The sequence below is a fragment of the Phodopus roborovskii genome, unplaced genomic scaffold, assembly GCF_943737965.1.
Source record: "Phodopus roborovskii unplaced genomic scaffold, PHOROB, whole genome shotgun sequence".
Lineage (NCBI taxonomy): Eukaryota > Metazoa > Chordata > Mammalia > Rodentia > Cricetidae > Phodopus > Phodopus roborovskii.
The window spans coordinates 4,983,551-5,001,378 of record NW_026126638.1 but is presented as its reverse complement, the minus strand read 5'-3'; the positions used below and the strand labels follow the sequence as shown (position 1 = coordinate 5,001,378).

The window sequence follows — 17,828 nt, the reverse complement described above, 5'->3', positions numbered from 1 at the left end:
ACAATAAAGTGTCATTATAAGTAATTTCCTGAGGTTCTACTGATTCTGAGTGACAGTCAAAATGAAACAAAATGAAAGTGAAAAGGCCACTTTGGAAGTTGAGGGATGTATTCAATTCCTGGCATTCACTCCCCAGCTAGGAAGCAGGCAGGGAGCAGGTAAGAGAGGCACTGGGTTTTTTTGTTTGTTTGTTTTGGTGTGTGTGTGTGTGCACGCGCGCGTGTGTGCGTGCATGCGTGCATGTGTGTGTGTGTGTGTGTGTGTGTGTGTGTGTTTTAAATGCACATCTTTGATAAGGTGTTGGCTCTATGGGCTGTTTTGTGAACTGTGTGATAGAAGGAAACTTTACATGGCAGATAAGCTGTTCTCAACTTGTGCTGGATATCCTACATAGGAAGAGGGAAAACTCAAAGCTTGGCATGGAGGAAGAATACGGAATCCCATATACAGTATCAGTACCGGTGGCTTTTCATATGTAACTTCCTAGATAGCTTACCCATTCTTTTACCTCTTCCTTTCCCCACTCTGCTTTTTCTGTAAGTGGTTTAAAACACAATTCAGCTATTGTAGAGTCTTATACACACAAACTCCAGAAAACATAAGGGGTTCCTTTTGAAAAGGCACATGCTAAAGCTGAGCCGGAGTTAGCATCCCTGGAATTCCTCTAAAGCCCATCACAGGCACACCTGTCTGTAATCTCAGTACTCTTTCTGTGAGATGGAGGGCAGAGATAGGAGAGGGTCCTGGAATCTTGCAGATCAGCTTGCCTAGAGCATGCACCAACAAACAAGAGACCTTTGCTTAAACAGTGGGAGACCAGGGCCCATCAGCACCTACCTGTGTTGCTTTCTGACCTCCATTTGCACCTGCGTTGTGCATGAACACAAGCAAACACACAAAGCTAGTAATTTTTCACAATATCTCTTAAGTTCCTATTGAAACATTATCATTTTTAAAAAAAAATTGTTTTGGGACAGAGCTTACTGTGGCACCCTTGATGACCTGAAACTCAGTATTATAGACCAGGATGGTCTTGAACTCATAGAGATCCACCTGGCTCTTTACCTCCCCCACACACTCCCGCACAGGCTTATGACACTATACCTGACAATTGAAACATTGCCAAATATACATTACCTTCAAATCACAGACACATATAAGTATTCAGTATAAGTATTTCCCCAAGAAAGCAGACCTAGGGGAAAATCCAAAAACTTACTCTATTTAGTTTCAATGGGCTCATGCTGTTGTTTGAAGTCACCATGTGCAAGAATGCCCCTATTGAGTCCTGCACCCAGGATAGCATGGCTAGAAATGCCAATCTTACATGATTTATATTACATGTCTAATTGTTAATTCATACCATAAAAAGTGAAATGTACTACTTATAAAAAGATACCATGTAGTGACAATACGTTTCAGTGAATCGGCAAACAGATACACGTGGACAATGAAGTCGCATTCCTTTCTACAAACCTAGCCTGAAGTATGTGCTTCCTTTGAGTTTCGAGCCCTTATCTGATAAGTCTTCAGTGTCTTTCCTATAATTGTAATGCATGGTGCATTTTTTCCTGCTGTCTTTTTCTTAGTGAAAGGTCATGAAACAGGACTGGAATTACCATTTTCCCCACCCACAACAGACACAACCTAAGAATTCGTGTTAGCCAACTTTCCAATATGAAGCAAAGTCTCCCCTTCCTCCTGTGAAGGCTGAGTCATCCTCTGCTAGATAAGAGTCACTATTTAAACCGCACCAGAAGCTCGCCCACTGGCAGTTCGCTGAGATCCTTGACTGCTTCAGTTTCTCACTCTTGGCATGAATTTGGAAATGACTTTTGATGACAAGATGAAGCCTGTGAATGAGCAGCTTGATCAGAAGTTATGTCACAGGAAGGCTAAAGGTACCAGGAATGGGTGGACGCTTGGAAGACAGAATGCCAGGCTTAGCTAAGAAAGGGAAATGGATGTACTAGAGAATGGCTTTAGAATGCATAAACATTCAAACGCCAGGAAATCAAGAGACTAATACCACTTATTTAGAAGAAGAAGAAGAAAAAAAAAAAAAAAAACCCAAGTAGAATTCAAGATATTAACTTATCTGTACTATTCTTTGCTGTAGGCTGTTATCCATGCTGTGACTTTGAATTAGGGACTCCTCTGACTCTTTAAACTGAAGTTTAGAAGTGTGGCACTGGTATTATCTGCCTTCTGCAGAGAGCTAATCCAAAATCAGAAGGGTTAATGAAGCCGCTTAGTTTTGTGGAACCATATACAGTGGATCCAAAATCATACCACAGATTTTCATATATGCAGAATCCAGTTCATGAAAAAATGCAGGGAATGAATTCATTCAGAGCACACAGTGATTATTTTTTATATGTGTCATCGAAGTGCTTTGTGAATTATCTAAAGCAAATTCAATATGGCTGAATACACAGTAGACTTCATTGTCTATCATGGCTGTGAAAAATTGTCATTTATGTTTAGCCAATTCAGTAAGTTGAACCACCTAGGTTTAATTGATAACTTCAATTCTGTAGACAACTACAGACAAAATATCTATTATTTTATAAAAATTAAGAGAAAAGCAGCTTGGTAGTGGGAGTGCATGCCTTTAATCCCAGGACTCCAAAGACAGGAGCAGTCCAGTCTGGTCTACAGAGTGAGTTCCAGGACAGCCTGGGCTACACAGAGACTAACCATGTGTGTGTGTGTGGGGGGGGTACAAAACCTAAGAAGAGGAAGAAAGACAGACTGTGTCTGCAAACAAGACTGACCTCTTTCCATGGGTAGAATAAGGGTGGGTATGGTGTTATTTACCATCTGAGTGGCTGAACCAGCTCAGAGTGAAGACAGTGCTGGTGTTCAGTGGTAGACCAGCACTGAACTAGCTTGCCGTGAAGAAGTGCTGGTGTTTAATAGTAGACTCAAGAACTTATGTCAGCCATTGATTTGTCCAACCATCCATTTTTTATTTGTGCAGTAACCACTGCTTGCCAGACTTTTGCCATAAATATAATTCTTTAAGATCCTTGGTTAGATTTGTGACCTACTGCGAACTATATACATGAGGCACTGAATTTAGTGAAGAAATATTTGTTTGTTTGTTTATTGACTGACGAAAGGTTGTTTTCTAGCTAATAGCCATAAATCAGGTGAGAATTAGACCACTGAGAATTCCTACCGCCGAGATGGGATGGAGATATCTTGTAGCTCAAAGGAACACGTGTCTTCCTTTCACATGGGTGGCTCATGGGATTGGTGTTTTCTTTTGAGTTGTGGGCATACAATGTGGGATGAATACTGGAGTGTGAAAGAGAAAGGGATTCTTGAGCACAGATACATGTTGCCAGGGGCCAAGGGTAGGTAACCATTAGTAAAAGGTATTACTGTCTTCCATTGTCGTCCAACTCACCAGAAGTGCCGGGACAGAAATCATTCAGCCAGAGAATGGGCTGTATTTCCTCTGATGACAATTTCTATCTTTTAAAAAAATTATCTATAGAGTCTAACAGAGATTGTTAACACATGGGAGCCCAGCTTGATTGACACAGACTTTTACCAAATTCATACCAAAAGCTTGGTGATTCACATTCCAAGCATTGTGGCTTATAAATATTGGATTAAAGGCCTATGTTTAGAGCCAGATGTGGTACTGCATGCCCTGATAGCCCAGCACTAGGGAGGCTGAGGCAAGAGCACTCACCAATCTGAGCCCATCCCGGGCTTAGTAGATTCCAAGGCAGTGTGGACTACAAAGTAAGCGTTGTCTCAAGCAAGATCAAAGTAAAACCCAAAGTCCTACATTTTAGGTTTGGCACATGTGTGCTCTCAAACTAGGGACTGAAGCTTTAGGTTTCCCCTTTAAGTGTAGAGGAGAATAATATCAGTGCTCTGTTTATCTTACAAGGGGAGGAAACCAAATACATTGTTTTCCTCTTGCAGTCTGTAGTGCTTCTGGTTATTCAATCCTGGGACACATAACTGCGCATTCTCATGTCTGAGAGCTGTGTGACTTGTTTGAAAAACTAAGGGAATTATTATCTGGGGCTAATAGGCCTGGATGCCTCAAGTTGGCTTCATCTGCCTCTGCACCAGAATTGTTGCAATCCCAATTGGAATACACATTTTTAGCTGACTCGCCATACCTCAGGGAGGAAACATCAAATGATTCCCCTGCCATATGTGAGCTTTGGGATTTATATTACTATTTACTGTAGGGGGATCACCACATTAACATAGTGCATGGCAGGCTATTATGATGAGCCAAGTGCATATCAAGGTTTCATTCCTAGTTTCCTTTGGTTAATAAAAATTGATTGTTGTGACATTAGGCATACAAGTTCTTGGGGAAAATCTCACGTGACCAGCTAAAATATTTTGCTTGGCATCTGACAGCTGTTTGCATAATGTTACTTATGAATACCTGTGTATATGTGTATATAAATGTCAGGCTTTCTGCACCGTAGGTGAAGTTAGGCTGCCTTGAGGGTTCCATGAAGGGCATTGTGCATAGAACAGATGAAGTAAAAGCTTTAGGACCAAGTATTTAGCCTCTGATACCTCACTGGATCCCAGCTGTTATTTTCCCCATGTAGACCACGAGTAATTAACTTCAGTTCCATAACCACGTATGGTCCCACCTGCACACATTCAGACCCAGTGGGATTGGGGAGGGGACTAAGAGGTACAGAGCACAGAGCCAGGCTTGACGACTTGCCTGTGTCTTTTCCAATTTTCTGACTCTCCTTCCCTGCAGGTTTGCATTTTCTTTCCTCCCCATGGTGGTGCCCTGCTGCTATGACTCTGGCCATCCTTTGTGTGGGGTTATCAGTGACCCTTATTGTACAGTGGATGCAATGTAAGTGTTGAAATAGGGAAATGGAGGCGGGCAATGAGGGTTATGAACACAACTCATAGCAACTATAGATCAGCCTAGATTTAGATTCAGTTTGGGAAGATGCTTTGAGAAGAAGCCAAGTATTTAATGGATATATTGTGTTCATCCCTCCACTGGAGAGGGGCATGGAATGAAGACTACTCATAGGAGTGTTTTTGTTTTGCTTCATAATTTTATGGAGGATGCTGTTTACATCCCAGAATAATTTGATAATAACTCGAAGTTTCTAATACATAGGGTCATCAGAGCAACCCAAGAGGAAAAGAAATACTTCTCAGCTTTGTTTTGATGAATTTGACTAGATGCTAAGAATCATAATTAATTGTTCCATTAAAATAAGAAAAACACCAAGAGCAAAATGTACTTTGAGTTTATAACATGTAGGGAAGGGGAAAAGAACACATGACAAAAAGGACCAGAATGGCTAAAAGGAAAGATAGTATTTTCCCTGCATCAGCCTGCATGAACAGGTTTTGGTGCTGGGTTATTCTGCCAGCCAGGATCCAAGATGTAAAGCCCCAGAAGTACCACTTGCTTCTGACATGTCTAAGTCAGTGTAATGGTGTTTTGTTTGTTTGTTTTACATTATCTGTGGGCACTAGAGCCTAATGATGGGGGTATCCTAATGATGGGGCAAAGGATACCACTCGATGGCAGTAGTTGCAAGTAAGGAGCCCATCACCATCTAGCAGGCTCAGATTAGGCCTTGAAGCAAAGGGGCAGCAGTGACCTGTGCTCCAAAACGGAGCTGAATTCCTAGGACAGAGTTCATTTCTGCTGGATTGCATAACATTCATTCTGTCTCCACCATCCCAAACTGTTGTGTGGCTAAAACGAAATCCACTCTCAATGACATCATACAGAAATTTACAAATATTTCATGGGTGGTTGTCCTAAAAATGAAGGCAAATGTCAAGAGTTCCTAAATAAAATTAGGAAGTCTGCGGTGTAGACAGGGTGGAGGGGGGGGGGGAGGAGGGAGCTAAAGAGGAATTAAGCAGAATAAATTGCTAATGACAATTCCTCCTAGGGGAGAGGCAACAACTATAGATTGCCAATATTATATTTGTTCTATTATATTAGTTTTTACCTTGTCGCTATCTTAAAATTTTTGTTTTGCTTTATTACTATTCAAGGGTTTCATATTCATGTATATAATGCATTTTGATCAAACCTACTCCCATCTCCCTCCCAACACTACACCCCCGTTTCCTCTGAATTTCATGTGCTCTGCTTCTAATTTTTAAACCACTTAATGTCGCCTATACGTACATGGATGCAGGGCCATCTGCTGGAGCATGGGTGGTATCACAGGAGCCACATCCATGGAGCAAACAAGCTGACTCCCTTTCCAGCAGCCATCCCAGTAGCTCCTCACCTAGGGGGAGGATCCCTGGAGCTTATACCCATCCTTTTCTTTACTTTAAAACCCATGGGCTTTGGCATGATGACCAAGTCCTCTGCCATTGAACAATACCCCACCTGCCGCAGACTTGCTACTGGGCTATATTATTCCCTGCCGTTACTTTCACTTCACATAAAAATCTAAACAAAAATAAAGCTGTGCATTTTTTATTCAGAAATCTCTACATGATTACTAATAAAAATTACAATAGAATTGGAATCACGAAAATACAACTGAACAACTTTTATGTCCATAAATTCTGAATCATTTTGGGCAAATTCCCCAGCAGCCTTCCAAGTACATTTATTCCTCCATTGTTGCTCGAATGGGTAAACTGTTTCTGTCAACACACATCTGTTGTCAGGATAGATTAACTGAGTGTGTGTTTTAATGTCCTGGGCATCATCCAGTGGCAGCATTTGCACTGGAGAGCAGAGGCTGAGTCTTAATTCTCTGTGATTTAGTACTCCAGGTATCTGACCTCCTAAAGCAATACCAAGCAAACCTTACTCACCAGGAACATATCCTGGAGGGACAGATCTTAGCCCAGCAGCAGGCAGCAAATGCTTCACAGAAGGAACTCGAGGACACAATAGACACCCTCACCTGGCAGCTGGAGGAGAAAACCAAACAGCAGGAGGAGCTTGTGCAGCAAAACCTGAACCTCCAAAATTCCCTGCAGAGAGCTGCAAACTTCTCAGGTACAGGGGAGGGGCAGTGAAGAGGGATGGTGGTGGGCTCTCTTCTCAGTCTTAGGTAGGCTTTGTGAAACTCCCACACCACACAGAGACCACACAGAGAGCACGCCTTTCGAGTGCTCTACACAAGCTCTCTGACAGTGCCATTTCCACTCTAGCCTGCGTGAAGTCTCGGACACCTCTAATTTGATGGAGCTCTCCTTCTTGTAGGCTTAACATTTTCCTCTCTCTCTCTCTCTCGCCTTCCTTCCTTCCTTTCTCCATTTCTCTCTTTCTTTTCAATTGTAGCTTTGAGATTTGTGTGGGAGTGCCATCCTATTCCACCTCGTTACTGCTTCTGTCACAGGTGTGTTATTATTTCCATCCAAATGCTTCTCAGTGGCTGGCTTCCCTGCCCTCAAGAGTCTTCCTGTCATTGCAGTTCTTTACCCCAGCTCCCATGTTAGCTTCATTCTGGGACACTTTTTCTTGGATGGACACGGCATCTGTCTAAGTACAAGCAGTGGAGGTCAGTTGACTTGGAAGGTGTAGGTAGGTAGTTCAGAATCCATAAAAAATAGAAGTGTGAAGAGTGAGTTTATATAGGAATTGAGATGATTTCATCTGTTTATAGGGATTCAGAATGTAGCAGGCAGGCAGGCAGGCAGGCAGGCAGGCAAAGAACAGGTTGTGTACTAGCCCAGAAGCTTTATGTGTTATTGAGTTTTCCTTCACTGTGTAATTAAGTAAGGTATGCCTTCTAATTACAGAGTTAGGTGTGCCAGAGTCAGATGTCCCTTCTTGGGAAGTGCACGGATAAGGGTGCTTGTCTCAGGATTAGCAATTAAGTGCCATTCAACATCACATCTCTCCAACTTTTGTTTGTGTTGCTAACAATTCAATTGTGCGATTTTGTTAAGTAAAGATTATATAATAATACATAGCCATCCCTTCATTGTATAGTAAAATACTGAGAGAAGGATAGACTTTGGTAATAATAATAATGGGTGGTTTGGTGTAAAGTTACTCAGATTATAAGTTTTTTCAGGCCCTGCATGGTAGGGCATGCCTTTAATCCTAGCACTGGAAGACAGGCAAGCAGATCTCTGGGTTCAAGATTAGCCTTGTGTACATTACGAGTTCCAGGCAGGTCTACATGGAAAGATCAAACAAACAAAAATAAAAAAAATGCTTTCAGTATCAGAGGGGTAATTTAACTTTGCAAAAATCATCAGAAAGTTTCAGAAAGACCAACCTTTGACTAGTGTCATCCTGGTGGCCATGTCACAAGAACAGCAGATTGCAATTGACTTCAGGGTGTCTGACCACGAAGAGTAAAATCCTTGTTGGGTGAATCTCAGATAGGCAAGGGCCTGAGATCATTGACCAGAAGGTGTCTTTTCCTTTTGTTGTGCTTTTAATGTTTCCCCCTGCCATCTTCCTCTGGTATCTGGCATGGTGTGAATGGGTATCTGGAGATCCCCACTGCCTGTAATGTAGTGTGTTTATCCCGTGGAAACATACAGTTCTACTGGGCATTTTTACCTGTGGATTATCATTAAGATGATTCTTTGCTAAGATGTACTGTCTGATTGATAATAATGTTAGTTTATAGAGTTTTGATGAATAAAAATAAATGCAACACAGCTAGGACCTATGAATTTCACCTAAAGGCTGCACAGGTCACAGTTCAGGTTAATGATTAAGGAAAACGATTGAGTACCCAGGAGCCAGGCTGGCTCTAATTCTCTTAATGCTGAAAGATGCACTCACAGATTTTTGGTGTGCATCATTAGCTGAAACAAAGCTTTAAAATAACTTCGGATTAGATCAGATGTTTTGATAATAGCTTTGATTTTTATCCCAGAAAACAATTTAAAGTCCCCAAGGACACATGGCTGAGCTATATATTCATGGATCAAAAATATAAAGCAGCCCAGTTGTTGCTTCCTGACATACTTTGCTTGCTAGAACTGGTTGCCAATCCAAGGTTTTGATTAATTCCTTGTATCCATCCCTGCCCTCAATCTCCTGTTGTAAGAAACTATTGATGAGTGGCTATACACCCAAAAGATTTAAAGTAGAGTTGATGGATTCTTTTTCATATATGAAAGTTTAGGTTTGTGATTCCTTTAAGATTCTTTATAAGATCGCCTTTCAAGATAAGTAATAAAGTAATTGGCCATTTCTTTGTAACTGCAAAGCTGCAGTTTGCCAGTAAAAGACCAGACTAAGAAGAATATCTTGCTTGCCTATATGGTTAATCTATAACAAGTTGCTTAGTTTTGAATGTATGTGGGTTCTTGGATAATTTTTCTCACCTGTAATATGTGAAGTCTTTGTGGAAAACCTGCTGCCTTTTTCTTGTGCACATTCACTTGAAAAACAGAACGTAACTACATTGTAATTTTTATATTGCCCGAAAGATTTTGCTGGGGTATACAAGCTGTAAGAAAAAGAATAATGATAGAGTTAAAATAGACAAAGAACAAAGTTAAAATAGACTAGGAGAAAAACATCAAGAATGACAGAGTTAAAATGAGTTAGATGGAAAATATCAACAATGAGAGAGACAGAAGGAACTAGAAGGGAAACATAAAGAATGAGAGAAGGAAATCACCAGGAAAACAAAGCATAGAGGATGCAAACGAAGAAAAAAGAAGGGGGGGGGGTCTGAAAAAAAATCAAGAGAGTGTGTCTTCCCCCCTAACCTCCTCAGATAAAAAAGTCTAGTAAGCTCTAACTCTGGATTTTCTGTTGAGTCCTGTGCTGCAGCAGCCTTTCATTCATTCCTTTACATTTATTCCTCCATTGTTGCTCGAATGGGTAAACTGTTTCTGTCAACACGCATCTGTTGTCAGGATAGATTAACTGAGTGTGTGTTTTAATGTCCTGGGCATCATCCAGTGGCAGCATTTGCACTGGAGAGCAGAGGCTGAGTCTTAATTCTCTGTGATTTAGTACTCCAGGTATCTGACCTCCTAAAGCAATACCAAGCAAACCTTACTCACCAGAAACATATCCTGGAGGGACAGATCTTAGCCCAGCAGCAGGCAGCAAATGCTTCACAGAAGGAACTCGAGGACACAATAGACACCCTCACCTGGCAGCTGGAGGAGAAAACCAAACAGCAGGAGGAGCTTGTGCAGCAAAACCTGAACCTCCAAAATTCCCTGCAGAGAGCTGCAAACTTCTCAGGTACAGGGGAGGGGCAGTGAAGAGGGATGGTGGTGGGCTCTCTTCTCAGTCTTAGGTAGGCTTTGTGAAACTCCCACACCACACAGAGAGCACGCCTTTCGAGTGCTCTACACAAGCTCTCTGACAGTGCCATTTCCACCCTAGCCTGCGTGAAGTCTCGGACACCTCTAATTTGATGGAGCTCTCCTTCTTGTAGGCTTAACATTTTCCTCTCTCTCTCTCTCTCTCTCTCTCTCTCTCTCTCTCTCTCTCTCTCTCTCTCTCTCTCTCTCTGTTTTTGTTGTTCTGTAGTTTTGTTTCTTTTGTTTTAGATAGATTCTCTCTCTGTAGTCCAGGTTGACCTGGGACTCATTATTTAGAACAGATTGGCCTTGAACTCAAGGGATTTCTCCTGCCTTAGTCTTCTGTGTACTGGGGTTGCAGGCAGGAATTACCATATTAGTTTTTTGCCTTTCGGGTACAGCTTGCCTGCATAAAATTATCAGGCGGGTTTGTGCCACAGTGACAACTGAAGTCATAATTTTACTCTTCCTAAGGACTTTTCCCCATTTTGGTTACACTGCAGAGGAAAAGGCAGTCTCTTGTGTGTCACCATCACATTGAGGTTGGTGGTTGTAGTGAGATATTCACTTTGTCTGCTTCTGTGGCACTAGTCACGCCCATTGGGGGTGGAGCCAGGGGCGGAAGTGACCTATGGAACTAGGTCTGTGGAGGAGTGGGGAACACTCTCTTGCTGGTGGGATGTGGGGCATCCTGTGGAACTTGCTGGTGTTCATCTGTCTAGGCTGTAAGTTATTTCTCCCTGGGAGTTGTCAGCATGCAGATGTTGACACCTCAGGCTACTTACTGCCTTTTCCCATAGACCAGTTTGCTGGATCCCCCAGAAAATTTGCTGCTGAGAGTATCTTATTTACTGAGATTGAGAGCGCTCATTTTATACCAATACAACATTCTACCTAAATCAAACTTGTCCAAAAGAATGTGAGCTACTATGTGACAGTAAATTTTCTACCATGAACATGTTTAAAGAAAGAAAAAAAAAAAAAAAAAAAAAAAAAAAAAGCAAAGGGAAATAATTGTGCCGGCATAATTTACTTAACCAAAACATCTGAAAAACTCATTTAACATGAACCTGTGAGGTTCTCAATGGGCTAGTCTCATGAAGCTCTCAAAATCACATGTGTGCTTTAAATGCAAACACAGGTAACTCCAAACTTACCTCATTTCAGAAGCCCCATTGACAACTGTATTGGACAACGCAAGGATAAAAGGAGATAAAGTAGCCAGAACTAATTCTGTTATTTGGAGATAGAACAGAATCAGAAAGGTTTTTTTTTTTTGTTTGTTTGTTTGTTTTTGCTTTTTTTTAATGCATGTCTATCTTTGCGAGTGACCCAATAAAATCCATTTCTTTAACTCTTGTTTTTGTAATTTCAAACAAAACTTTTAAAAAAAAAAATGAAAGTACAGACTTGCATACAAACTTTGTCTCTTGAGAAGGGAAATGAAATGGTAAATTGAGAGTCAACCCAGTTTACTAAAATCAGGATGCTTCAGCTCTTCTTCTTCCCAAAACACCCTTTCTGTCTTTAGAAATATAAGAAATATAAAAGACAGGAGGAGGAACTTGGGAAAAGTTGGAGGCAGGGAAACCATAATCAAAATCTATTGTATGAAAAAAAAAAAAAAAAGAAAAGCCACCCCTTTTTCAACAGAAGAAAAATGATATAAAGGAAAACAAGGGTTGGAAAGTTGGTTCTGTGGTTAAGAGCATTGGCTGCTCTTCCAAAGGATCCGCCCACCCATGTAGCCTCTCATAGCTGTTTGCAACTCTGGGATCAGTGGATCTGACGCCCTCTGCTGGCCTCTGAGAGAACCACGTGCATGTGGCACAGATACATACATGCAGGCAAAAACTCATACAATAAAAATAAAATGTAAAAAAAGGGATTTAACAATGAGGACATAAAGATTTTTGCCATTCTGGTATTTGTCGAATCTGGGTATCATTCTAAGGAAGAACCGAAGAAATGCCTTTGCTCAGAACTCATGTGTTCTGTTAACTCTTCCTAGGTCCTTGTCCACAAGACTGGTTATGGCATAAAGAAAGGTGTTACCTGTTCTCTTATACACAGTCTTACTGGGCAAAGAGTCAAGAAAACTGCCTGTCTTTGGATGCTCAGCTGCTACAAATTAGTAGCATAGACGATCTGGTGAGTCATTTGGGGGTGATGGTGGGATAGATTATGGGCTAGTAAAAAAATAACGAATCAGGCTTAGGTCTGGGGGAGGATGTCTTAGACTTTTATTGCCATTAATAAGTGCCATGAGGATGGCAACTCTTATAAGGACAAGTATTTAATTGGGGCTGGCTTGCATTTCAGAAGTTTAGTTCATTATCAGCATGGTGGCACACAGGCAGATTTGGTGCTAAAAGAGGAGCTGAGGGTTCTACATCTGAATTCCCAGGCAGCAGGCAGAGCGATGCTGAGCCTCCCTTGAGCTTCTGAAACCCCGGTGCCCACCACCTGTGACACACTTCTCCCAACAGAGCCACACCTACACCAATAGCGCCACACCTGCACTCTCCATGGGGGCCATTTTCATTCAGGTCACCACACGGAGGAATACTTGTTTGAGAGGGAAAATAGCTGTTTCCCCACCCCCCTTCCCTGATCTGATTGCATACTTGGCCTTGGGCTTATAGGATGAACATAGAGTCTCCATAGGCTTCTGTAAACATTGCCATCAAACAACCAAGGGATGCTGAAGATCTTTGTGATATTTAGTTTGAATTACTCTGAAGTCAGAGGGGTGTGTTTCCACAGAACTACATCTTGCAAGCAACTTCTCACTCCACCTCGCCATTCTGGATGGGATTGCACCGGAAGAAAAAAAACGACCCATGGCTGTGGGAGAATGGCCCTCCTTTGCGTCCTCACTTGTAAGTTCATTTCTCATCTTGGAGCCCATTGTGAGTGTTCTATTCCTGGCTGGACATGCTTTGAAGTCACTGTCACAGTCCACATGTGTCCTCTCCTTATCAGAATGAAGAGTGAGGAATCCTTGAAAGTCGCACGAGGGTTTGCTATTTGCCCCTTTAGACCTTTGCTGGCATTTCCTTTCACATTACTGCTGATTTCAAGCTTGGAGAAAGAATTGGTTTCTAGCACAAAGATGCTACATGTCATTTTTTCTTTTCTTTTTTTTCTACACCTGCAGATTTAAGATCAGAGGAATTCCTTCCCAGACTCATCCATCAGGCACCTGTGTATACATTCAAAATGGAGCTATTTTTGCTGACCACTGCATTTTAACTGCATTCAGCATATGCGAGAAGCGGGCAAAGCTATTGCTAACAGAGTCAATTTGAAGGGAACAGACCTTAGACTGTTGTTACGAAATTTAAGCTATTCTTGCTCACTTGAATGTAAAACATGATTTCCTGACAGCTGTCAGCTAACTGCTAGCATCAGTTCGCCTCAGCAGAGGCAAGGAACAGAAGCAGGGACTGGGGATCCAGTCGTTGGACATCTTTGTATCAGACGTTGTGAGTTCAACTGTTTATCCGTATGTATTAGCCTTGCCTTTCCCCAGCCTCCCAGCCACCCTGCAATCCTGCATCTCTTTCTTGTTTTAAATGATGACTCCTGCTTTCTGTTCAGTCTCCTATACCTCAGTGTGCCTTATGGGAGCTGCATGGAAAACAGAATGTGGAGAACCTGCTCAAGTGCAGGCAAAGGGTTCAGAAAGGAAATACGCCTGTGACGCAACAGGCAAAGAATCAGAACAGAGGAAAAGCCACACTGCAAGAAGGAACTTACGTTCCTGCCAGGAGCCACAGCTTCACCTTCGTAAATGCGGTCCATTTCCATACTGCACCATTTACATTTTTAATTTCATGTTTATTTTGTGTTTATGGGGTTTTTGCCTATGTGCCACACAAGTGCCTGATTCATAAGATCCCCTGGAACTGGAATTTACAGGTGGTTGTGAGCTGCTATGTAGGTGCTAGGAATTGAACTCATGACCCATAGAAAAACAGCCAGTAATCTTAATCATGAGCTGCCTCTCCAACCCCTGTGATGGGTTCTTACATAAGTTATCTCTTCCTCTTCCCTCTACCAAACAGTATTGTGGCTTTAGCCCTTTAAAACAGTGTTTGTTACAACCATATAGCATGTGACTCCCCAAAGCAAAACCAGATTTCCCCCGTAAGCTACACATTCCTTGTAGACAACCTTTTTTTGATCCTGGCATGCAATGCTACAATTCAGAAACACATGTGACCAAAATGAAAGAAACTAAATTTTAGGAAAAGTTCTTAAGAGCAACATGATCTGGGTATAAAAATAGTGTTCTATTGTAACAAATGAGCTAAGAAACTTCTATTTTCAAAGCCTCCATTTTCCCCACAAACTTCCAAACACTTCCACTTTGAAGGAAATGTTCCATTGTTCTAGGCCAACAGTCGTGTGTGTGTGTGTGTGTGTGTGTGTGTGTGTGTGTGTGTGTGTGTGTGTGTGTTTATATGCGATAGATGCATCCTTGGGTCCTTAGGAAGATGAGACAGGGATTACCTTTTCATTGGTAGTTTTTCTGTGTAATGAACTTACAATAAATTGAATCTGTAACACTATAAACTGTGGTGATCATATCACCATAGCCAAGATGATGAACAGAGTGTATATATTTGTATGTATGTATGTATGTATGTGTGTGTGTGTGTGTGTGTGTGTGTAAGACAGGATCTCACTATGTAGCTTTGGCTGGCTTGAAACTCACTTTATAGACCAGGCTGACCTCTGACTCACAGAGTTTGTCCTCCCTCTGACTCACAAGTTCTAAGGTTAATGGAATGCATTGTCACATGTGACTTCTACAGTTTATATGAATGGAATTACATAATATGTGTTTTTGGCCTAATATCTTTCACTTGGTGCTATTATTTTGGCATGCATACATCTCCATCTCAGTGTTTTTATCAGTTCTTCATTCTTTTTTAAATGTTGAGCATTCCAGTATGGGCACATACTGCTAGTTGTTTATCTGTGTACTTGTTGGTGCCATTGGGTTGTTTCAGTTTGGGTTTAACTACAAATAAAGCTACTATGAATGTCCATGAGCAAGTCTTTGGCTACATCCAGGATCTGATTTCTCAGGTAAGTACCTATAAGTGTGATGTTCAGTTCGTGCAGTACATAGACATATAGTTAGTGATCTGAGAAACCAATAAACATTTCGCCAAAGTTAAGGCACTTTGCATTCCCACCAGGAGTGTAGAGTGACCCATCTCCTCTTCATCTTCACCGTAATCCAGTATGGTCAATATCATAACTTTAACCATTTTTTTTTGGAAAAATCTTAATTTTTAGATTTATTTATTTTATCTGTAATAGTTCTTTCTTTAAATGTATGTTTATGTGCTACATGCATGCCTGGCACCAGAGGAGGTCAGAGGAGGGCACTGTATTTTCTGGAACTGGAGTTACAAATGATTGTGAACCATCCTGTAAGGTTCTGGGATCTGAACCCAGGTCCTCTGGAAGGACAGCCAGCACTCAACTCCTGAGCCATCTCTCCAACTGTTTAGCTATTCTTATAGGTATATACCTGTCTATAGTTGCAGTTTTCATTTGAAGTTCTTAAGTGGCAAATGATCTTGTATTTATTTTAATGTAATTTTTTACTGTCTGTATGTTTTCTATGATGAAATAACTGGGTACGTCTTTTGGAGATTTTATTTTCTTGGGTTTTAAATCTGAGGGATTTACATATTTGAGAATAAAAAAGGCTATGGAACAACAGTTTTGTTGTTGTTTTGTTTTTTTAAAATTTTTTCTTATTTTACATATCAATCCCAGTTCCCTCTTTCTCCCTCCCTCCCATCCCACCCTCTCCCCAACTCCACAGGGAGGGTGATGCCTTCTAGAAGGAATCAACAAAATCTGTCAAGTCATTTGGAGTAGGGACTAGGCCCTCCCTCCTGCCTCTGGGCTAAGGGAGTATCTCTCCATGGGGAATGTGCTCCCAAAATCCTTTCGTGCACCAGGAATACATCCTGGTTCCACTGTCAGAGGTCCGTTACACCGCCCAGACCTTCTAACTGAGACCCATGTTCAGGGGGTCTGAGCTGGTACAATGCTGGTTTCCCAGCTATCAGTCTGGGAGTCCATGCCTCCCCCTTGTTCAGGTCAGCTGTCTCTGTGGGTTTCTGTGGACTGGTCTTGACCCCATTTTCTTATCACTCTCCCTCTCTGCAACTGGATTCCAGGAGTTCAGCTCAGGGTTTAGTTGTGGGTGTCTGCTTCTGTTTCCATCAGCTACTAGATGAGGGCTCTATGATGGCAGATAAATTAGTCATCAATCTCATTATCAGGGAAGGGCATTTAAGGTAGCCTTTCCACTGTTGCTCAGATTGTTAGTTAGGGTTTTCCTTGTAGGTCTCTGGGCATTTCTCTATAGTCAGTTTTCTCTTCAAACCTATATCTCAGGCGCTGAAGATAAACTAGAGGAAATAGATTTATCGACCAAAGAAAATCTTAAATCCAACAAATCCTTAACACAAAACATCCAGGAAATGTGGGACACCATGAAAAGGCCAAACCTACAAATAATAGGCATAGAAGAAGGCGAAGAAGCCCAGCTCAAAGGTGCAGTTTTTGTTTGTTTCTTAGTTAAGGTTTCTATTTTTATGGCCACGGTAACTCTTATAAAGGAAAACATTTAACAGTCTCAGAGGTTTAATCTATTATCGTCATGGCAGAACATGGTGGTGTGAAGGCAGACCTGGTGCCGAAAAAGGGGTTGAGAGTGGAGAAGGGAGGTACATCTTGATTTGCAGGCAGCAGGAAAAGGCCTGAGACAGTGTGCATGCCTGGACATAGGACATAGGCGAGGCCTCAAAGCCTGCCTCCACAGTGACATACTTCTTCCAACAAGCCACAGGTCCTCCAACAAAGGCACACCTCCTAACAGTACCACTCCTCAAGAGCATATGGGGATCAGTAAATTTAAACTACCACAGTTTATTTGTTTGCTTGTTGTTTGGTTACAGTTTGTCTTTTAAAAAAAAGTCACAAAACAGACATTTTTAATTTTGATAAACTCCATTTTCCTATTTTAGGCACCAGTCTAAGAACTCACTGCCTGACTCAACACTACAAAATTTTCTCTTGTGCCTTTTTCTCCAGAAAGTCTTTAGTTTCAAGTTTTACCTTGAGGTCGATGACTCGCTTTGGATTCTTTGCAAGTCATGCATTGAAGCTCCTCGTTTCTCGTGTGGATACCCAATTGTTTCAACAGCCTAGTGAGGTTGCTGTTGCTACTTAACATTGCCTAACTGTTTCTGCATGCTCTGTCCCAGGGGCTTCTCTGTACATTTTTCGACTGTGGCCTCTGCACTGTTTTGAATACTGGATCTTTATAATAAACACTGAAATCATGCTGTGAGGATGTTTGAACCACAGTCTTCCCAAAGCTGTTTCAGTTGATTTGTGCTTCTGTACTTTCATATTCAGTGTTGGAGTGGCTCATCAACTCCATAAAACGCTTTTTTGAATTTTGAATCTATAGATACATTTTAAGAAAGCTAAAACCTTTTAAAAAGCTAATTCATAGCCGGATATGGTGGGGCGCGCACCTTTCA

The 17,828-nt window shown here is 41.6% G+C and overlaps 1 protein-coding gene across 2 annotated transcripts; it reads left to right on the top strand.

Annotated features, from left to right (window-relative positions):
* Nucleotides 1–1,714: 1,714 nt before the first annotated feature.
* Nucleotides 1,715–15,305, top strand: Olr1 (oxidized low density lipoprotein receptor 1). Of its 2 annotated transcripts, XM_051173154.1 has the most exons (7): nt 1,715–1,901; nt 4,760–4,861; nt 6,770–7,006; nt 9,944–10,180; nt 12,254–12,393; nt 13,009–13,124; nt 13,403–15,305. In XM_051173154.1, exons 1-7 carry the CDS (start codon nt 1,817–1,819, stop codon nt 13,551–13,553), a joined length of 1,068 nt encoding a protein of 355 aa, XP_051029111.1. In that variant the 5' UTR covers nt 1,715–1,816; the 3' UTR covers nt 13,554–15,305. The 2 variants fall into 2 exon arrangements, with proteins under 2 accessions (XP_051029111.1, XP_051029112.1); XM_051173155.1 differs by lacking the exon at nt 9,944–10,180 and having other exon boundaries at nt 1,726–1,901.
* The last annotated feature ends 2,523 nt before the right edge of the window (nt 15,306–17,828 follow it).